This window comes from Xenopus laevis, chromosome 8S (genome assembly GCF_017654675.1).
Source record: "Xenopus laevis strain J_2021 chromosome 8S, Xenopus_laevis_v10.1, whole genome shotgun sequence".
Taxonomy (NCBI): domain Eukaryota; kingdom Metazoa; phylum Chordata; class Amphibia; order Anura; family Pipidae; genus Xenopus; species Xenopus laevis.
In genome coordinates this window covers 78,771,814-78,795,102 of record NC_054386.1, presented here as the reverse complement: position 1 = coordinate 78,795,102, position 23,289 = coordinate 78,771,814, and the positions used below count along the sequence as shown (strand labels likewise).

The 23,289-nt window shown below is 40.6% G+C and overlaps 1 protein-coding gene across 2 annotated transcripts in view; it reads left to right on the top strand.

Annotated features, from left to right (window-relative positions):
• Positions 1-233: 233 nt before the first annotated feature.
• mcf2.S (MCF.2 cell line derived transforming sequence S homeolog) overlaps positions 234-23,289 on the top strand; it is a 78,565-nt gene continuing 55,509 nt past the window's right edge. Inside the window, exons 1-4 of one of the 2 annotated variants that reach the window (XR_005963897.1) lie at positions 234-1,136; positions 16,024-16,092; positions 19,478-19,592; positions 20,498-20,588. Coding sequence is in view for 1 of the 2 variants with exons in the window: in XM_041575151.1 (XP_041431085.1) it covers positions 1,040-1,136; positions 16,024-16,092; positions 19,478-19,592; positions 20,498-20,588 (372 nt within the window). In the remaining variant the exon portion in view is untranslated. The remainder of the gene's footprint in view (positions 1,137-16,023; positions 16,093-19,477; positions 19,593-20,497; positions 20,589-23,289) is intronic. The other variant, XM_041575151.1, reaches the window with a different exon arrangement.

The following is a 23,289-nucleotide window of genomic DNA, read 5'->3' as shown; positions in this document are numbered from 1 at the left end:
TGCAGTACTCACTGAGCTGCACTAAACCTCTGAACGCAGGTTGAAAGGCAACTTGCTGCATTAACTCTTATTGAGGTGGAATGCTTATAATGCAACTTCAGGGAGACGCTTAAAGGAAAACTATACCCCCCCCCCCCAAACAATGTAGGTCTTAAACATTCCACTTCTTTGTATGTACTGTACTTTAGCTTTCTGTTAGGACAACAATATTCATAGTGTATTTATAATAATCTGTTATTTATAAGGCAACACATCTAAAACTTGTCTACTGTACTCCATTTAACTTAGATTAGATCTTAGATTTCTTTATTCCCTACCCCATTATATGCAAGTTCTCTTGCTTGATTGTGGTCCTATTCCAAATTTCCTGGGGCAACTTTGGGGGCTCACTAATGATATATTTGCCCTAGGCCCACTGGTACCATAAGCAGCCCCACCTTTCACCAACATCTGAACTTCTGTAGGCTATATCATGCGTCTCAAATCCACACCAGTAACCCCAGTGTGTGTATGTGTGTGTGTATGTGTGTATATATATATATATATTTATATATATTTACAAGAAATGACTGGGGTGCAGAAAATGCCAAACTAGGGCAAGCTGACACTATTTATGTGGTTTAGGAATGGCTGAATCCCCTGTTGAAGATTTGTTATTCTGCCCTGCACTGGGGGTTCTGACTGATCCTACTCATTGCAGGGTAAGTAGCTGGGATGTTACTCATTGCTGGTTAAGTAGTTGACACTATGTATTTATTGCAGGGTAAGTAGTTCGTATGCGCCGGGACAGAAGCCACAAGTGTAGGTGGGCGGTGCCTATTGAAATCTAGTTCCGCCCACTGAGCCCGCATCTCCCATTCACAGAAGCTCAGAGCCAGTACAGCGCTGGGTCTCCGGTTGGCATCCGTGTGTCCTGCCCTGGGGAGTCGCGTTCTCTCCTCTCTCGGCTGGGGCTTGAGGTGACCCTGTGCTGCGGCACAACATGACTCTGACTCTTCCTGCTGCTGCTGCTGCTGAGTGACAGCTTTCCTGTGCCATCATGGCATCCCCGGATACTTTCAGCATCTCTGCGGTGGAAATGGAGAAGTATTATATCCTGCAACAGAGTGTTGCCCTCATGGACACTGCCCTGCAAAGTAAGTGCTGCTGCCTTTTCCCCACACACAGTATCGCTGTCCCCTGCAGAATCGTCACAGCTAATCGCATCGCGTTTCCCTATTTAGAACTGCAGTGCTGCATCCGAACAGCCTTCTCTGCTCTCCTCCTCCTCCTCCTCCTCCTCAGCGACCGCAGCTGCCCCCGCCTCACTAAAGTTACTCATCAGCCTCCTCTCTCCCCTCATTCTCCTTTACTGGAAGCTGTATAGTGACCCATAGCTATCCAGTGACTGTGGCTAGTGATATCATGTAATGGCTACTAGTACTGCCCTCAGAATGTCTCCCTGGCTCTGAAGGGCTTCCATATTGGCTTGTGGATCATTCCTTATCTGCTCCACTTCTGATTCCCTGAACTCTGTGTTTCTAATTGTCATCCCTAAACAGTTCAAGGGTCTCTGAAATAATAACAGCTGGTAATTGGCTGTGGGAAGTAATGGGTTAATAGAGAGTTAAAAAAGTTGTATGAGATGGATGGAGGAAAGGAAGGAGTTAACTAGCATAAAAAAAGGAATTGGCAGTGTGGGGAAATGAGGAGAACGAATAGAGAAGGGGATGAAGAGGTTAACAGAAGTAAAGCCGGGGCTCAATAGAGTACTGAAAGGGGTTAATAGATACATGAAGCGAGAGGTCCAAGCAACTGTATACAGTTACAATTTGGGAGGGGGGACTAAGTCATTCTGATGTTTGCAACACCACCCCACGGTCCCCCCATTTTTATTTTAAAGGAGACATTTAGTAATAAAAATAAGAACTTACCAGTGCGTTATATTCATTTAGTTACAGAAGAATTGTGCTTAAAAAAGTAGTGTTTCAGGCTGATTTATTGAATATTTCTACAAAACCCTTTATAATCCCTCCCTTCCACTTCCTGCTCCCTGAATTCCCAGGCTGTGCAGGGGAGCGGGCAGCACTCCGCTCACTATACTGTAGGACAGGCACCAATCAGCAGCTAGCAGCAGGGCCGCTCCGGCCATGAGGCAAGGTGAGAATCTTGCCTCAGGCGGCACGGAGCGGCCAGTTAGCAGGGGCGGCAAAAAGCCGCCTCTGGTAACTTTAAGAGCCGAATTTCCGTTTTTTAAAACGGAAATTCGGCTCTTCTAGCGCAGCGAGCGCAATAGCGCTCACTGCACTAGCAATGCGGCCCCTCCTCCAACCGCTCCGACGCTGGTAGTTAGAAGAGCGGAGCAGGAGGAGGGGCGGCATTGGGGCTGCTGCCTCAGGCTGCAGCAGCCCCTGAAACGTGCCTGGCTAGCAGGACCTGATAGGGAACTTAAGACGGTCTGTGCTTGTGTGACTGCAGGGCTGTGATTGGCTGTCCACCCACCTCTCATTTTAAACACATACAGGGACCAGAGAACATATATATAGGGAGCTCTAATAAAGGGGCTATTTTTAAAGATAATATAAATTGTTAGTACCATGTAAAATAAAAAACATATTATGCATAATTGCCTACAAAATACATTTTTTCCCATTTATCCTATATGTCTCCTATAATGAGTGTTACTGTGCTTGCTTATGCGATAGAGTAATATGTCATTGTACTTTATAATTCCCATGTCAATTAAATGTGTGGAGTAATTAGCTAGGTTATAGTTATTGTGGAGCTTGCCAAATAAGAAGCTTCCTACAGTGGGTGGAGTATTGCGACTGCTAGTGCATTAGGATATTTCAGGGCTGTCTGACTGGAGAACTGCTGGTGTATATGTGGCTCCTCCACATCCGCAGGGTTATTCATGTCGACAATTTATCTCTAGAGATGTCGCGAACTGTTCGCCGGCGAACTTGTTCGCGCGAACATCGGGTGTTCGCGCTCGCCGGAAGTTCGCGAACGTCGCGCGACGTTCGCCATTTTGGGTTCGCCATTGTTGGCGCTTTTTTTTGCCCTCTCACCCCAGACCAGCAGGTACATGGCAGCCAATCAGGAAGCTCTCCCCTGGACCACTCCCCTTCCCTATAAAAACCGAAGCCCTGCAGCGTTTTTTCACTCTGCCTGTGTGTGCTGAAGAGATAGTGTAGGGAGAGAGCTGCTGCCTGTTAGTGATTTCAGGGACAGTTGAAAGTTTGCTGGCTAGTAATCGTTTTGATACTGCTCTGTTATTGGAGGGACAGAAGTCTGCAGGGGTTTGAGGGACATTTAAGCTTAGGTAGCTTTGCTGGCTAGTAATCTACCTTCTACTGCAGTGCTCTGTATGTAGCTGCAGTGGGCAGCTGTCCTGCTTCTGATCTCATCTGCTGACTGCTGCAATAACAGTAGTCCTTGTAAGGACTGCTTTTATTTATTTTTTTGTTGTTTTACTACTACTACTACTACTACTACTACTATAAGAGCCCAGTGCTATTAGTCTAGCAGTGTTGGGGAGTGGGACTGGTGTGCTAATCTGCTGCTCCTAGTAGTTCAGCAGCACCAACTTTAATTTTTTTTTTTTAATATTCATTTTTTTTTTATTTTACTTTTTTTTATTTTACTACCGCTGTAGTAGTGTATAAGTTGACCTTTTAGGCATTATTTGCCCTGTAGGCATTATTTGCACACTGTTTTCTTCAACCCGCCATCGAGCTGTGTGACCTTGTTCCCATTCTGTCTAAATATCCATAATATTACCGTCTCCAGAAAAAACACCGGAGTCACTTTTTTCAAGCAGCATTCATATATTTTACGTAATCCGTATCCACCGCTGTAGTAGTGTATACGTTGGCCTTGTAGGCATTATTTGCACACTGTTTTCTTCAACCCGCCATCGAGCTGTGTGACCTTGTTCCCATTCTGTCTAAATATCCATAATATTACCGTCTCCAGAAAAAACACCGGAGTCACTTTTTTCAAGCAGCATTCATATATTTTACGTAATCCGTATCCACCGCTGTAGTAGTGTATACGTTGGCCTTGTAGGCATTATTTGCACACTGTTTTCTTCAACCCGCCATCGAGCTGTGTGACCTTGTTCCCATTCTGTCTAAATATCCATAATATTACCGTCTCCAGAAAAAACACCGGAGTCACTTTTTTCAAGCAGCCATAATATATTTTACGTAATCCGTATCCACCGCTGTAGTAGTGTATACGTTGGCCTTGTAGGCATTATTTGCACACTGTTTTCTTCAACCCGCCATCGAGCTGTGTGACCTTGTTCACATTTTGTCTAAATATTGATAATATTATCGTCTCTAGAAAAACCACTTGAGTTACTTTTTTTCAAGCAGCATTCATATATTTTACGTAATCCGTATCCACCGCTGTAGTAGTGTATACGTTGACCTTGTAGGCATTGTTTGCCCAGTTTTTTTGGCCACAGCCACTGAAGCACAGAGGCCAGAAAAAATATGCCATATAAATGCTGAAAATAGTCATTTTTTGCCATACGTTGACTCAACGTATATGGCAAAAAATGACTATTTTCAGCATTTATGTGGCATATTTTTTCTGGCAACTGTGCTTCAGTGGCTGCAACCAAAAAAACTGGGCAAACAATGTCTACAAGGTCAACGTATGGCGAAAAATTACTATTTTCAGCATTTATATGGCATATTTTTTCTGGCAACTGTGCTTCAGTGGCTGCGTCCAAAAAAACTGGGCAAACAATGTCTACAAGGTCAACGTATGGCGAAAAATGACTATTTTCAGCATTTATATGGCATATTTTTTCTGGCAACTGTGCTTCAGTGGCTGCGTCCAAAAAAACTGGGCAAACAATGCCTACAAGGTCAACGTATGGCAGTTGTTTAAAGAGAACAGTAGATTACTAGCCAGCAAAGCTACCTAAGCTAAAATGTCCCTCAAATCCCTGCAGACTTCTGTCCCTCCAATACAGAGCAGTATCAAGCAGATTACTAGCCAGCAAACTTACTATCATCTGTCCCTGAAATCACTAACAGCTCTCCCCCTACACTATCTCTTCCAAGCACACACAGGCAGATTTTTCAGATACATTTTTGCCCTTGATCCCCCTCTGGCATGCCACTGTCCAGGTCGTTGCACCCTTTAAACAACTTTAAAATCATTTTTCTGGCCAGAAATGTCTTTTCTAGATGTTAAAGTTCGCCTTCCCATTGAAGTCTATGGGGTTCGCGAACCGTTCGCGAACCGCTCGCATTTTTGCGCAAGTTCGCGAATATGTTCGCGAACTTTTTTTCCGACGTTCGCTACATCCCTATTTATCTCCAGGGCTCTGTATATGTCTCTGTAATGATACCATAATGTAATATGATAACGTGGCCCTCCTGCAGAATGGCAAGTAACCATCTGACTGCATGTGGAGGTAGACACCACTGGGAGGGCTGGTCCATGCTGAATACAGGGGGAAATTCTTGCCACTTACCCATGTCATATAGATAATCACATTTGGCACAAATAGTACCTGTTGGCTCCTCTGGACTCGGAGTCAAAATAGGCCCAGGCACTCCAGTACAGAGAGGCCCAATCCCCACCAGCCCACTAACTAGTGACTTTCTATGGCATCTTATGGCAGCCCCTCTGGCTTGTGCCAGAACTCACAGATTGCCAGTCCAAGCCATACCAGCATCTGAGCATAGAGAGATTCCTTTTGCTTACCATGACTGTGGCACCCTACATACACATTAAGGAAATAGAATATGAAGTGCTTGTAAATATTGATCATACTGATTAATACTAAAGTAGAATACACATGCAGTGAATCATGCTATAAGGCTCATTGTATGCTGAGCTTAGTTTAGCCAGTGTTTTTCAGCCACCAGAGAAGAGCCAGTGACAAGCTCCTTGGCTGTCTATGGAGGAGAATGTGCCCCATGTTCCATGAGCCTAATACTGTGTATGTATAAAGTAAATACCCACAAGAGACACAGCGAGCAGCAATGTAAACAAATACGATTTTGATAACTCTAAAACCATTTTAGGGGCAGATTTACTAAGGTTTGAGTGAATTTTCGAAGTTAAAAAAGTTCGAATTTCAAAGTAATTTTTTGGGTACTTCGACCATCGAATAGGCCATATCTGACTTCGATTCGAACAATTCGAAGTAAAAATCGTTCGACTATTCGATAATCGAAGTACTGTCTCTTTAAAAAAAACTTTGACTTCAATACTTTGCCAAATTAAACCTTAACAAAGTGCTATGTTAGCCTATGGGGACCTTCTAGAGCATTTTTCTAAGTTTTTGGCATTCGAAGGAAAATTGTACGATCGTATGATAAAATCGTTCGAATCATAAGATTCGAAGTACGATCGTAGTACAATCGAACGATCGTACTACGATCGGAATAGAATCGTACGGTGCTAAAAATCCTACGAATTAGAATTTCGATTCAATTCGATGGTCGAATTTCGACATATTTTACACTTCAAATTCGACCCTTGATAAATCTGCCCCTAATTGTTTGATTAGTGTATATTGGGAAGTTGCTGAGAAGTACGTTGTTTCATTATACAATTATCAGTTTTAGGTGCAGGAGTGGACCCCTTTAATTGTTCCATCAGTGATATTTGTCATTGGGAGGAAGAAGCCTGAAAAATTATTTTAGGGATATAATTAACATGTTTCCAAAATATTTACTATCCTGTTGCCATTATTGTCATGTCGTGTGCAGTTGGAACTGTAATTATTACTTGTGTAACGATAGATTTATATTTGCTGACTGTATATATATATATATATATATATATATATATATATATATATATATATATATATATATATATATATATAGGTTGAACCCCTATTTTGGCCCTTTCGTCGCTCCTTTCATCACTCTTAATACTAGTGAATCAAAATTGCACTGTTTGAAATGGAATAGTGAAATATCAGCGTGAAAATGCTCCAGGGTTTTGTGTCATGGACCTGCAGCAAGTAGTAAGGATTTTGGTCTCTCTACAAGGTGACATGGTCCTTATTGACCCATTTATTGAAACATTACAGCCCTGCTAAATTTTGAGAGAAACTAATATTACTGATTTTACCTTTCTGAAAATCTACTTGACCATTCTCCCCAATACTTCTTTACCTAAAGGTTTCTCCACTATACAATTAAATTCAGTTGTGCTTGTCTTATTGTGCTGAAACTGAACATCAAGGCCAGTTATTCTGCTTGTGTTAATGGCTTGTTCTTCTTGGTGCACTAATAATTATCTATGAAGCTAACAACAATCAGGGATGTCTTTGGAGGTGGTGGGGTCCAGTTGAAAGACTTGGCAGGAGCCCCTTTATGTATATTATGTTCAGTATGTATATATATTATCTTATACTGCCTTTCCAATTTGTCTCTTTGTGGCCTTCAGAGGGTACTGGCAATTGTACTTCAAAAATAACTGAAATGTCTCTGGTTGGGCAAAAATGATATTTAATTATATTTCCTGCCATCTTGCCTTGTTGCTTTATGTAATCCTCCTGTTGCCATCTTCACTGCTGCCTTGTGCTTAGCCCAAAGGTACTTATTTGATGGGTCAGTTTTAGCTTTCCATCTTTCTAATCCTTGTATAAAAATGGAAAACTGATTAGAATTGCAGAATTATATGGTTTGGCTAATCAACTTCTCAGTTATCAGCAATAATATTCTGGAATATAATCTACTGGAATGCTACAAGGAAAGTCTTGTACAGGAGCTCCATCCACAAGTGCATCAGTGAATAAGCCTGTCTGTGTGTCCAGCATACTCCTGGACAATAAAACCTAATAAAGTTCCTGTGCGTCATTAAAGGGAAACTGTCGTGGGAAAAAATGTTTTTTTTCTCCAAAACACATCAGTTAATAGTACTGCTCCAGCAGAATTCTGCACTGAAATCTGTTTCTCAAAAAAGCAAACTGAATTTTTTTGTATTTAATTTTGAAATCTGACATATTGTCAGTTTCCCAGCTGCCCCCGGTCATGTGATTTGTGCTCTGATAAACTTCAGTCACTGCTGCACTGTTGGAGTGATATCACCCCCTCCTCTCCCCACCCCAAGCAGCCTAACAACAGAACAATGGGAAGGTAACCAGATAGCAGCTCCCTAACACAAGATAACAGCTGCCTGGTAGATCTAAGAACAGCACTCAATAGTAAAATCCAGCTCCCACTGCGACACATTCAGTTACATTGAGTAGGAGAAACAACAGCCTGCCAGAAAGCAGTTCCATGCCAAAGTGCTGGCTCTTTCTGAAAGCACATGACCAGACAAAATGACCTGAGATGTCGCCTACACACCAATATTACAACTAAATAAATACACTTGCTGGTTCAGGAAAGAAATTTCATATTGTAGAGTGAATTAGTTGCAGTGTAAACAGTGTAATTTAGAAATAAAAACGACATCGTAAAAATCTGCGTAAGGTACTCTCATCTCCATGAACCCTTGTATATTTTGATAAATAAAGCACAAATCTGGCTAATATCTGATATGTGGCAGTGTGTATTTATGAGAGCATCTGGTAGTAGGGGCCAGCATCCAGGAACCAATGGCCTCGCAAGCCTAGGATTGTAGTTCATAAGTGTTTGACAAGAGTGTAATTCATCTGCTTCCTGGGAGTTAAGTGTTTTCCCAGAACGCACCAGGGCAGCGAGTCTTTCATCAATATTTTATTTTGTCTTTTGTGCATGTTTAGGCTCATTAAAGGAATTGGTGGTAATAACATGAGATGAGATATGGGCTGCTGAATGCATAGACAAGCAATACAAGAGGGCAAACAGAAAATAATTGTTATTTGGCTTCTTGTTTTATATTTTTAAAGTGTGTGGAAATATCTCCAAGGCATTTCCAGACACAAGTTAACACCTGGTCCTTTGTCTCCTTTTAAGTGATTAAATATAGAAAGTTGATTAAACAGTTCATCACTCATACTGGAGAAAGGTTTTTTCCATCGCTCTGACAGTTACTGGAGTTGCTTAGTGGAACACTGGAGCTTGAGCTTCATCATTTCATCTGGAAACAGGGAACCTGCAGCCCTACAGCTGGCGGTGGGAGTCTGAGAGTTTTAGTCCAACAGCATCTGTTCTGCTTATGAATATTAATCAAATGTAACGATTATTTTGACCATTTTTTTGCCGGGCTCCTGTGTAACATAAACAAAGTGACAGTGTTAAATCATCATTATTTAACAGACAGTTACAACCCAATGAATTATGTTAAAGTACAGGTACAAGTATGGGACCTGTTATGCGGAATACTCTGGACCTGGGGTTTTCCAGATAAGGGATCTTTCCGTAATTTGGATCTTCATACCTGAAGTCTACTAGAAAATCATGTAAAAATTAAATAAACCCTAGAGGCTGCTTTTGCTTTCAATAAGGAATACTAATATCTTAGTTTGGATCAAGTACAAGGTGCTATTTTATCATTAAAAAACATCATTTTTTAAAAATTGGATCATTTGTTTAAAATGGAGTCTATGGGAGACGGCCTTCTGAATAACAGGTTTTCAGATAACTGATCCCATACCTCTAGCATCTATTATACGGAATGCTTGGGACCTGTTTCAGTTAGGAATGTCAGGAGCGATATCTGTTTATGGTGCTTCAACTGATACTTTCTTGCATCCTTTAGGACAGTTTTTTACATTTTCAGGGGACCAGAAAAAAATGGTGTAAAATCCAGGAAAATGTAAAATCAGGGAAATGTATCATGCATAATATATAGGTGGAACCACAAAACAACAATGTAAAATGAGGGAAAACTTAAAATCAGGGGATGTAAAACAGGGGTTCTACTGTAATTCCTCTGCTACTGTATATGATGGGACTGTTGACTTTATTCCTCACTGGATAAGAGGTATTTACATATCTGCTCATGAAAGGGTAATTTTAAATCTTATTACCAGGAATGTTAACATGTTTATTCAAAGATCTGCTGTTTTTTCCACGGTGCCGTGTCTTGTTTTATGATCTTCACTGGCGTTTGTAGTTTCAGTGATATGGGATAGCAGTAAATTAGTCCTGCCAAGCAGTTCCAAGTCAGGCATGCCTTTCTCATGCCTGAATCTCCTCTTCTTCTTCTAATCTCCTCGAACTGCCTCCCGCCGGCTAGAATGCAAATAGCGGACGGGATGGCAATCACTGCGCTTCGTTTTCCGAAGTCACCCAAAGTTGCCTCACGAGGAAACTTCCAGCGACTTCGGAAAACGAATTGCGCCGACTGCCATCCCGTCAGTGATTTACATTTTAGCCGGCGGGGAGGCAGTTCCGGAATATTAATCGCCCCGAGGAAGACTAATCTCCCTGAATCTGCCTTGTGCCCTCACCCGAACCCCCGAATCCTTCTCGAAAGATATGACCGAATACCGAATCCTAATTTGCATATGCCCATATGGTGGGAAGGGGAAAACATTTTTTACTTCCTTGTTTTGTGACAGAAAGTCAAGAAATTTCCCTCCCCGCCCCTAATTTGCACATGCAAATTAGGATTCGGTTCGGCCAGGCAGAAAGATAGGGCCTAATCCGAATCCTGCTGAAAAGGGCCGAATCCCGAACTGAATCCTGGATTCGGTGCATCCCTACCTTAAACTCCCCCTCCCCAAGTTATTCTGCTGCTTGCTTAGCATATATTTTCCATATAGCAGAACTCCAATAACTCAAGATATTAACACCTATAGAATCAAATACCTTCTGGAATCCTTACGGACAGATTTATCAGAATTTGAGAGCATTTTCTCCACGATTTAAGGCAAAAAAAATAAAATCCGTATTGTTAATACATTTAAGTCTGTGTTTTTCCTATCAAAACTTTCAAGATCTATGAAACAATAAAAAATTAAAATGCAAAACTTCTTAATCTTGTTGAGATTCTATATTCTAATCTAAGTGAATGGATTTGTATCTGAAACTGTGTGTGTGTATAGGCTGTATCAGAGTGAAATATCTTTACAGAAGGTGTTGGCTCCTAGAATTTGGAAAATACCTCATCCAAATGTTTCCTCTATCCACTCCCATCTCGTGTATCTCTAGTTCTAGCCCTATCCAGGATGATTAGTCTTTATGGATGTATTGAATCTTGGATTCAGTCTGAGATTACAGTCTTTGGAAGCACAAAGCAAATATATACATAGTTAAATTAACACCCAGCTTTCCTCTTTGTACAGACACACACGCTATTAATAGGCCGGCCACGTCTAATTTTAACACCAAAAAAACACACAGTGTACTTAGATTTGAAGATGTGATTATACATTAGAGATTAACATTGCATATAACCATTAATATATTTTACCATTACAGACTGGATAACACACCCGAATGGGGTCAATAACATAAAATTATACCATATTAAATAAGCACTGTTCTATTATACTGGAACTCCCATTCCAATAGGGGACAAAGGATTTTAGGGTATGGGAAGCAAACTGGCAAGTTCAATGCAAATTAGTTGAGTGGATGTAATTTCAAGAACAGAAAGTTTGGTTTTAGGAGCAGAAAGAGGAGTGGTTCACCTTTGAGGTAACTTTTAGTATGTTCAGTTCTAAATGTCCAATTCCTAGCAACTTTGCAATTGGTCGTCATTATAAATGCCAACCCAACTGAAAGCTTCTCAGGGCAAAGAATTAATTACATACAAGCTGTTATAAGCAACTGAGGATTTGGCAAAGTTATTTTTCAGCATAACCTATAGGGGTTATCTATTAAAGTCAAATGCCAAAAACTGGACAAATTTCGAGTTTTTTTTTCTATAAAATACAAATTTTTAGGGAAAAGAAACTTGAATTATATGGAATTTACTATACCCTAGGATGGAAAAAGTCAGAACCGAAAATCCGACAGACCTGCTGAGGTTGTATTTAAGTCAATGGGAGAAGCCCCAAAGATATCCTGATCTGCACTGGGTTTCTTGCAATAACCCGAAGATTTCATGGTTTTTGTGCAAAAATCTGAAAAAAATAGTACGATTAGGGGCACATTTACTATTGTTCGAATATCGAGGGTTAATTAACCCTCGATATTCGATCATCGAAGTAAAATCCTTCAACTTCGAATATTGAAGTCAAAGGATTTACTGCATTTAATCCGGTCGAACAATCGAAGGAAAAATCGAACGATTAAATCCTTCGAATCGAACGTTTCGAAGGATTTTAATCCATTGATCGAACGATTTTCCTTCGATCAGAAAAAGGTTAGAAAGCTTATGGGGAAGGTCCCCATAGGCTAACATTGATGCTCGGTAGGTTTTAGTTGGCGAAGAAGGTAGTCGAATTTCTTTTTAAAGAGACAGTACTTTGACTATCGAATAGTCGAATAGTCGAACGATTTTTAGTTCGATTCGAAGTCACAGTCGGAGTCTAAGGTCGAAGTAGCCAAAAAAAACCTTCGAAATTCCACGTTTTTTTCATTCGAATCCTTCACTCGAGCTTAGTAAATGTGCCCCTTAGAGTTTTTCACAATTTTTTTCCCACACAGGAAATTTTCAGGAAAATGTATTGATAAATAAGGGCTGTGAGGATTTGGTCGGAGTAGATTTCAGAAAGAGATATTTACGGATTTTGATAAATATCCCCCGTAATGTCTGTTCTTGTTTTGAAAAATGATACCGGTTACTCTGATTTACTATAATGCATTTCAAGAGATGAAAATGACCTTGTTACCAGTTTCAGATTTATTACTACAAAATCAGCAAGAAGTAAAAAGGACAGCATCACCATCCTATACCACTATTCTACCCAAAAACAGGATTTAAATTAGAGACCGTATTTTCTTTTCCCAAAAACTTATGGGAATTTGTACTCTGCTTGTGAGATGCATCAAAGCACCAGCTAAGAACCCAGCTGTGCCTGTCATCTTGGCATCACTACAGAATTCTGTTTGTTATAATTAATGTGTGCCATTATTGGGATTGGCTACATAGGTCATCAGTGGGTGAGGTACTGTTGCCTGGGCCAAGTGACTCACATAACCATGTTGGTTGGCCAAGAACTGGATGTAGTATCTGCATTAGCAAAATAGTTAGCCTGGCACCTCACAGCTCAGCTCATTTTCTAACTGGATTTGCCATTGGTTTTTGCAGTATGGTCACTATTCACTATCATTGGCAACATATTCAGAATACGGCCCCTACACTTTATTAGTATCTGCTTAAATAGTATGTTTGTCCCTGTATGTCCATATTGAAATTTTTTTTCCCAAGGACAGAGTTTTCATGTGTTAAACAGATATGTTTTCTCATTGAATTGCAAGGTGGAAGGCTAGTGAAATTGGTCACAAGTATTGGCCAAAATCCTTCCCCCTGTAACAATAGTGTAAATTGTGGAGTAAAAGGGTTTTCCTTGTAACCATGTATAAATATTTGAAGTGTTGAAGCGTTGAAGCCTTGATTCTTTTTGTCTTTTCTGAGGTTTTTGTTTTCAATTTCTTTTCTCACAACAGGACTAGTCCAGATGGAATTTCTTACTGTTATTATTTATTTTTTGTTAGTTCAGACTAGTTAAACATTGCCCTTTAAACCCAATAAAAATGGTAGTCCTGCCTCATCTGAGTACATATACTATTGGAAAAATGTTGCAGTGAACTCTTAATCCAGTCAACTCAGGGGGTTCCCATGTGTCAATTCGATAAAACTTTTAGGGACATGTCCAGGATCCACCTGTTCGTGCATAACTCAGTCCCTCGGTTTCCCACAATGGACCAGATTCAATTCATTGAGAACAAAGTTTATAATGTGAAAAGACATGGACGAGATTCAATTGGAAATGCAATTCAATTCTGAAAAACTTGTCTCACAGTTTATAATGTGAAAACTCTATTAAAGTCTATGGGGAAGAAACTGGAATGGAATGTGGAGAAAAGTTTTTTCTCCTCAAATTGAATCTCGTCCATGAGTTTTCATGTGATAAACCATGAGATAACTTTTTCTCACTGAATTGAATATGGCCGAAGGTTTGGCAAACATTCTTCACAGGTATGATCATCACAAACCACACACAGCATTATGGGAATTGGAGTCTTGACTGACGGAGAGCTGTTGACTAAAACATTGTTTTGAATTATACAGTACATATATATTCATACATGCAGTGCAGTGTTCAAAGTGACATTTTTGGATGAAAATCACCATGTTTTCTACCCATTCGCCAGGGCTGGACTGCGAGTAAAAAGCGGCCCTGGCAAAAAAACCCAAGCAGGTTACATTTAAAAGTAAAAACACTGTAGCCAGGGATTAAAAAACAAAAAAGACCACTGGTATTCAGTGGAAAATTACCATTAACATTCGGCAGATTTTCTTCCTTCTAGGACACAGCAGCTTCTTAGTTTTCTGTGGCTATGGTTCTTTTGGGCAGCTTCCCCTTTGGCTCCCATTCAGCTTTGGCCCCCGCTCGGCTTCGGGCTTCCATCCTCCGTTGGCCCCTGCACGGCTTCGGCTTCTGCTCCACTTTGGCTCCACTTCCCTGGCCCATAAATGGAGCCGCCCACCAGGCATTTGCCTGAACGGCCCAATGGCTAGTCGGGGCCTGGTTTCCAACCGGCATTCCATTGTAATTTCAACTACCGAGGAATTGCACCCACTGCATCAACAAGAACACCATTGCATGCATGTTTGTTTGCGAATTGGATGCAACTTAAGCTGGCCATAGATGTTGAGATTTTTAAAAGATCAGATCCTGATCGTGAGACCACTATCTTCTCAGAACGATCGTACGAATTTACCATCCCACTGTGACATATTTAGTTACATTGAGTAGGAGAAACAACAGCCTGCCAGAAAGTAGTTCCATCCTAAAGTGCTGGCTCTTTCTGAAAGCAAATGACCAAACAAAATGACCTGAGATGGCGCCTACACACCATTATTACAACTAAAAAAATACACTTGCTGTATCAGGAATGAAATTTTATTTTGTAGATTGAATTATTTGCACTGTACACTCAGGATTTACTGTACATAGTGAGTACAATGGTATAAAATCATACTGTTAGAGTGATTGCTATACTGTAGATTAGGGAGGCATTAAATCCAGGATTCCGCCCAGCACTTTTTGATTCAGATTCTGTTGAATCGTAACATTTCTATGCATGTGTTTCAGCACTGCCAGTTGCTTCTGGCACATATCCTCCGGATTTTACATATGTACCAGTGCATAACATACGTTTTTTTTTTTCAACAATATTTTTATTGTTTCACAAACAAATGCAATATACACGTATCAAAATGTGACAGGTTATCATAAGCAGTGCAGACATTCGAAAGTGGACATGAGTAAAATATCAGTGCACATTGGTACAACGTAAGATGTCAACATTGGATAGACAAAATAAAATTGTTACAAAATTATCATGAGACAATATGAGTCCGTTATGTTGCATTGGTTATCAAATTTTAATCTTTACACAACTATAAAACAGTGAAATCAAATCAAAGAGCCACCTATTTATTAGAATGCATGGGAGAGACTGATAAATTGCGGAATAAGTCACAGGAATATCAATATACCTCAAAAGAAAGTGTGATAGAGGGAAAGTCAGATGGAAAGGAGCAGATAAACATTGGGATCACTGCGTCTATATTCCAACCAGGGCTGCCAAATCCTTAGAAATTTATCATAGGTATTGTTCATTCACCATAATCCAAGTGCATAACATACGTTTAACTCCAAGTGTGGGAGACAATAGAATTGGCAGAAGTGATTGCTTCCTACTTTGTGAAAATTGACAAGACTGCAGGGACATTTTAGATTATAAAGATAATGCTATAGGTGCTATTACCATCTATTTAACCATTTTTCCTATTTGCAATTCCTTCACTCTTATAAGCCTGTGTGGCCAGGGTGGATCAGGACATGACTGAAATGTCTGAATGTCATGACCTTCTGGGTCAAAAAACTCCCGTATAATATTATATCAATATATTTATAAAAATATACAATTGTCAGAATATAAAAATGTGTGTGTGTGTGTGCAAGGCCAGATTACTGGATCTAATGATGTACTGCTTGTTTTATAGAGACGGTGGTTCCCATCTCAGCTAAAGACATTGCTGATCTGTTGATGAAGGAACTTGCTTTTCTTTCTGGTAAGTAGCCACTCGTGTGTCCTAGTGTCATCATGTAATTAAATCCTCAGCTTGAACTTGTAAACTGCTTGGCAAAGTGATACCCAGTGTTTTATACCCGAGTCTCCTGCGCCATGTAGAAGTACTTAATAAAACATTACGGTTGTTTAGCAGCATCTAAGGTTTCTGGGTCAGGAAAATTATGCCAAATGTAATTTATTCAGAACAGAATAAGTTGTAATATATGTAGCATAGCAAAATTATAATGTTTTATAAGAATGTGTTTTTTTTTTTAAAAAAGTGCTTATATATATATATATACACGCACGCACGCACGCACACACACACACCACAAATATGAAGAAGAAATCATATCATTTACAGAAATAAAGTGTTTTTGGATAAACACTTTACTCACTTGTTTTTTAAAGGAGAACTAAACCCTAAAAATGAATACACCTAAAAATTGCATACTTTATATAGTGAACTTATTGCACCAGCCTAAAGTTTCATCTTCTCAATAGCAGCAATGATCCAGGACTTCAAACTTGTCACAGGGGGTCACCATCTTGGAAAGTGTTTGTAACACTCACATGTTCAGTGGGCTCTGAGCAGCTGTTGAGAAGCTAAGCTTAGGGGTTGTCCAAAGTTCTCAAGCAGAAATATAAGCTCATGCTACAAGGCTGATTATTAAATTCTGTTGCTAGCTGCACTTGTTTATGTGCTGCCATGTAGTAATTATCTGTATTAATTACTAATCAGCCTTATATTGTGACATTTCTATTCTATGTGTACTGTATATTGTGAGTGGGTCCCTAAGCTCAGTAAGTGACAGCAGCACAGAGCATGTGCAGTGAATCAGCAGAAAAGAAGACGGAGAACTACTCGGTATATTTAGAGCCACACATCTTTACTGTTAAACGGCTGTGGTTGCCTTGGGCTGGTGCAGAAGCCCAAAACATAATGTACAACAGTTCTAGCCTACTTTTTTTTTAGTTAAGCTTTAGTTCTCCTTTAAGTTATCTTGGTACTACAGTTCCTCATTATATTTACATTGTATTAGACCTTAAACTGCTTCACTTCATCTGTCTCTGGAGAAACACTCCAAAATTATTGCAAACCAACCATCCAAGTAGGCATCTACCCTCCCAACCCTAAGGGTTTCCTGATTTGCATGGAATTTTCAATCTGGCGCAAGGAGCAGAGTGTAGCCTTTCCCTGCTGGGTTGTAACTGTTTGTTAGGCGAGTATTAAGGCATAAGCTCTTGTGCCCCTTAGCACTTGTGCCCTAGTGATCTGTAAATCCCCCTATTATTGAATATTATTGTTGCTTAGTCCTGCAGTGTGTGGTGTTTTGTTTAGTTTTATATGGTATATGGCACAATTATGGGCAGGGCTGCCATCAGCGTAATAAAAAAAAAAACTGGCACTCAGAGCTCGATGCATGCGGGCAAAGCCCTGCGTGTTTATTACAATGTAACGTTTCGGGTACGGGCCCCTTCGTCAGACCTTCGTCTGACGAAGGGGCCCGCCCCTGAAACGTTACATTGTAATAAACACGCAGGGCTTTGCCCGCATGCATCGAGCTCTGAGTGCCAGTTTTTCTTTTATTACGCTGACTACAATTGGGGTTGCCGATCCCTTCTGACTGTGCACCGGGCCAACTTATGCTGGAGAGGCCAGGGTGTGCTGGTGGGTTCTGGAAACAGGGCTGCCATCAGAACTCTCGCTGCCCTGTACAAGTTATTTTTCTGGAGCAACCCCATGAACACAGAAGCACAGAAGCAGAATTTTTGGCAATGCCCTTTGTATGTGCTACACAAGATAAACTAGCAGCTTGGTAGGTTTTGATAGGACAATTGGTTTAAACACAGCTACTATGATACAAACAAACAAATCATATAACTGAAAATCAGGGGTGTGACTGTAGAAAAAACAGACAAAACTCATGCTAGAGGGGCTAGGAAATAATCAGCTGCAATATTTGTTTATGAAAATGTCTTATTCCTGAGGTTCAGTAAATAGGTCCCAATATAAATAGTTTATGTTACTCTATATTAAGTGGTTTATTTAAATAGTATAATTAATTAATAGGCTGATAAGTCAATCAGTTCATTAGGGGCCAGTGGAGCCCTATGGTTAAATGCTACATTGCTACCTACCCCTGTCACACTGCTCTGCATTGTCATTGCTTCATACATAAGTTACTGTACACAAGTTTCTTTGTAGTTTCTATGTAAGTCACATGTTTATATGTAAGTTACATAAGTTTCTGCTCATTTTGTTAGAAGCTGGTTGGGCACTCTCCCCCATGGTCAGTATAGGATCTTACTTATGAACATCTGTGTATGTACTGGTACCTTAATAGACAAGCTGGACAAACTGCACTGCATTATTATTGGATCTCATGTAATCTGCTCTGATTCAAATTCTGGTCTATCATTTCCTCTGCTCTGACCAAACAAGGTTGATCAAACAAGTTTTATTGTATCTATTTAGCTGTTTACATTTGTGTCCAGATCCCACAATATTCAAGTGTTCAGGCCATAGATCAATCATTCTTATAAGCTTAAAGTTGCCCTTTATGAACTCTTTTTTAGGGATGCACTGAATCTACTATTTTGGATTCGGCCGAACCCCTGAATATTTTGCGAAAGATTCTGCTGAATACCGAACCCGAACCCTAATTTGCATATGCAAATTAGGGGTGGGAAGGGGAAACCATTCTTTACTTCCTTATTTTCTGACAAAAAGTCACCTCCCCTAATTTGCATATGCAAATGAGGATTCAGATTTGGTTCGGCTGGGCAGAAGGATTCATCCGAATCCTGCTGAAAAAGGCCGAATCATGGCCGAATCCCGAACCAAATCCTGGATTCGGTGCATCCCTACTCTATTTGCAAGCACCAAAACCAGGCCACGCCCACAACTAAGTGGACATAACGCACATGTGCTCGAAACATTTTGCCTGGTCATGTGCTTTCAAAAAGAGCCAGCACTTTAGGATGGAACTGCTTTCTGGCAGGTTGTTCTTTCTCCTACTCAATGGAACTGAATGTGTCACAGTGTGACCTGAATTTTACTATTGAATGCTTGTCTTAGAGCTACCAGGCAGCTGTTATCTTGTGTTAGGGAGCTGTTATCTGGTTACCTTCCCATTGTTCTTTTGTTAGGCTGCTGGGGGCAAAAGGGAGGGGGTGATATCACTCCAACTTGCAGTACAGCAGTAAAGAGTGACTGAAGTTTATCAGAGCACAAGTCACATGACTGGGGGCAGCTGGGAAACTGATTTCAGTACAGAATTCTGCTGGAGCAGCACTATTAACTGATGTGTTTTGAAAAAAAAACATGTTTTCCCATGACAGTATCCCTTTAACATTTTAACTGGTGCATCTACTTTTTAAAGGAGGTCGTGGAAAAGACAATGGCTGGATCATCACATTTCCAGAAAATGCCACATTCGATGAATTTCCAGAAAGTGTTGTACAGAAAGTATTAACATACCTAACCTCTATTCCAAGGTACCGTAATAGTCCTTATGTTCATTTGTCCTGTAAATTAAGTATTTTTGTTCAGAGGTGTTATTTCATGTGGAACTTTTGACAATCATTACTTGAAAGTTACATGAAATAACATTGCTCTGTAAGAGCCAATGTTCTAAATGCTTTTTCTGCTAAATTGCTGCAGCATCTGAAGGTGACAGTGGGTATAGACTATTCTCATTATTTTATTGTCCTTTTATAATTGAAGCAGATGCAGATTTTGAATAACGATCTCTGCATGTGACATATCCAAGCAAAGGTTGGGAGGCCCAGTCTTAAAACTAGTTAGGGAGAATTATAGGGTTAGTGTTTTTCATCATTAAAGATACACCAGCATACAGTCTGAATTTGAAACTGTTCCAGTGTTCTAATGTTGAGTAACATGGAACATGTATATTCCTCACTTTCTTTACTCAGTGTCGGAACTGGGAGAGTAAGTAATTGTTTTAGTTGTTTCTAGGATTTAGTAAGCGTTAGTAAGAGTCAGAAATAATTCCCAGACCGAGGTCAGTGAGGCTGAATAAAGGGTGGCATTGCAAACTGTTAATGAAATCTGGGTGAACAGGGAATATAAACAGCAAATAGAAAGAAACCATTCTTTACCATCATGGTCAAAAGTCTTTGGGGTATATTTATCAAAGAGTGAAGTTAGCGATCATCACAGTCCACTATTCTGAAATTCTGCCACTCTCCATTTATGTCTATGGTATTTTGAAAGACGTATTTATCATAGGATGAACTTTCACTTTCACCCATTGATAAATATTCTTTTAAAAATCCCATTGAAATGAATGGAGACTGGCGGAACTTCACTCTAGTGGACTGTGTGATCGCTAAATATACCCCTTTATATCAACCTGCTTTTGTTTATTTTTTTCTTCCAGTAAACAAGAATCAGATGTTAAATTTATTGTCATATTGGACAGAAGATTGGATACATGGACGTCTGTAAAATTAACTCTCCAGAAATTGTCTGTAAGTTACTATATGAATTCTGCAGAAGTGTATATGGTGACCCAAGGGTGCACTTCCAGGCTCCTAACTCCTCTATGCAGTAGACCCCATGATCTCCAACAGACACAGTCTTACCAATCCTCTCAGCAGAGAACAGCGCTGGTGCAACATGTTTTTTGCAAGGCAGATATGCCGAATGGAGACCCCTTAAAACAATTGGAAGCCTCCCCACTGATACATTATAGTACAGAGTGTCCCCAGTGCCATTCTACTCTGTCCCCAATGGTGGCTTATGTGTAGATTTGAAATAAAGCAGATTTAGGTAAAGCAAAAAATGTTATAAAATGTGCCTCCCCATCCTTAACATAGGATTTTACCCAATAGAGTACAACGAACTTCCTGCAGAATACCCAATTACATGTCAGCAACAAATGACTTGCATAATACTTAACTTACTTTAAAATCAGGCAAAGTATTTCCTTGTATAGGAAATGTCCCCAGTCAGGACATTAATACACATGAGTAGAATTTATGCATATTATGTGTAGATAGGTACGGATACATGCAAAGGAAATACTAGGGGGCAAATTTACTAAAGGGCGAAGTGACTAAAGCTGGGCGAAAATTCGGTATTACGCTCCCTAACGCCTAGCGAATTTGCGTCTGGCGAAGGACGTAACTGCGCAAATTCACTAAGATGCGGATTTTACTGAACTCTTGTGCCAGATTTGCCTTCGCCACCTCAGACCAGGCGAAGTACAATAGAGTAGATAGGACTTCCTCAAAAAATAGTTGAAAAAGTCCCAAAAAACACTGGCTGACTTTTTCTTTTTCAGGGTGATAGGCTGAAAAATAGTGTAAATTTTTTGGGGGTAACCGACTCTTCCCCTACGTTTCCTGGGGCTCATGTGTAGGGCAATATAACAACTTTTTTTTTATTTTATTAAGGTTTCCTGGGCTTGTGTAGTGTAATGTATTTGCTGCAACATGTATATCTGTTGATCTTTAACTTCCCGCCGTATGCAAATTAGCCAACTCTAGCACAACTTCGCTTCGCTTGGCGTAGTAACGCATGCGCAACTTCGTCAGTGTTTGGCGCCCTGGACGCAACTTCGGATTTTAGTGAATTAGCGTTGTCCTGGGGAATCTACGCCTGGCGAAGTGTTGCGCTGTGAGCAAAGCCATCACTGGTGAATTTTCGGAGGTTAGTGAATTTGCCCCTAGAGCTTTTATACAATGTAAATCACTATGTGTATCTTACTTCAGACATGCAAGTAGAACGCTGTAAAAAGGGCCAGTAATAAATGGCAAAGAGCTTTATCCATATCCCAGGCAGGTCATAATACTGACCGAAGGGATCCAGCTGCATTTTAGCCATGCCTGCCCAGACCCTGCTCATAGTCTGCTCAAACCCCTGCCATGCTTCCAGCTTCATATCTTCAGACTGAGATTTGAATGACAATTCTATGCATTTCTATGGAGCCAACTTTGAGTGCATATTACTGACAGCAGATGATCAGCAAAGTGTCAACTTTCCATTTTTTCTTGGGCAGTCCTACTGAGCTGGCTTAAGGGGGCAGGGGTGTAGTCCTACCCTAAAGGTGCCCATACATGGAGAGATCCGCTTGTTTGGCGATGTCGCCAAACGAGCGGATCTCCCTCCGATATGCCCACCTTGAGGTGGGCAACATCGGGCTGATCCGATCGTGGGCCCTAGTGTTACACAGGTGTTCAGTTAAAAAAGTTATTTTTTTAGATGCAACTTGCTGCATTTTTTTGTGCTTCAAGTACATTCCAAATACACAGTTATACATAAACACATTTGCGTTCAGTGGAACTTACCGTAGGTTCTTTTTCCTTGTCCTCAGTGATGACAGCTTCTGGAGTTTCCTTCTGCTCCTTTCATGGCTTCAGCTCCGTTCGTGGCTTCAGGACTTCGGGTCTTAGGCTTTTCAGGACTTCGGGTCTTTGGGACTTTGGGTTTTCGGGACTTTGAGTCTACTGGTTTTCAGGACCTTATCGCTTCGGGACATTGGCACAGGCCTCCGCTGTCAAGGGAGGCTCAGCTAATCTGGAAAGAGCTGCACAGACAGGACTCTAGTTAGGCCCAGGCACAGTACAACTGTACCCCTTGTGGCCCCTCTGATGGTGGCCCTGGGTACGATTTATAACCTGTCTTGTCTGTTTCTGACATAGGCTGTTCCTGACCATCCTGACCTCTACCTGTTTATTGACCATTCTCTTGTATCTTGTTTCTGTACTACAATACTGTTGGTTTTGACCTGGCCTCTGACCCCAACTACGTTCTTGACTCCTGATTCTGTACTGCTCTTCCTGATTGGTATCAACTCAACCTTTGTAACAGTACACACGTTACCACAGCAACACGTCCGCCATCAAAGCAATACTGTCTGCGTTTCACCTGCAGAAGGGCCCTTGGTATGTGCACTTAGGAGCCAACTGGGATGTCACGCTGATGTAAATGGTGCCAAAAATTTTATTTTTTAAGCTAGTCCTATGAGTGCTGAGTCATTGCTGTGGGTGTGTTTCTGAACTTCATTTGTGTGTGCCCTTCATTACTATGGTGTATTTATAAGAATATTCAATATATGCTACGCACTCAGCATGTGTTTGTAAACCTTTAACAAATGGCCATGTGTAAGAGCCCTACGATTGCTGCTGGGATAGCTGTCCAAGGGTTACTTAAAGAACCAGTAACACT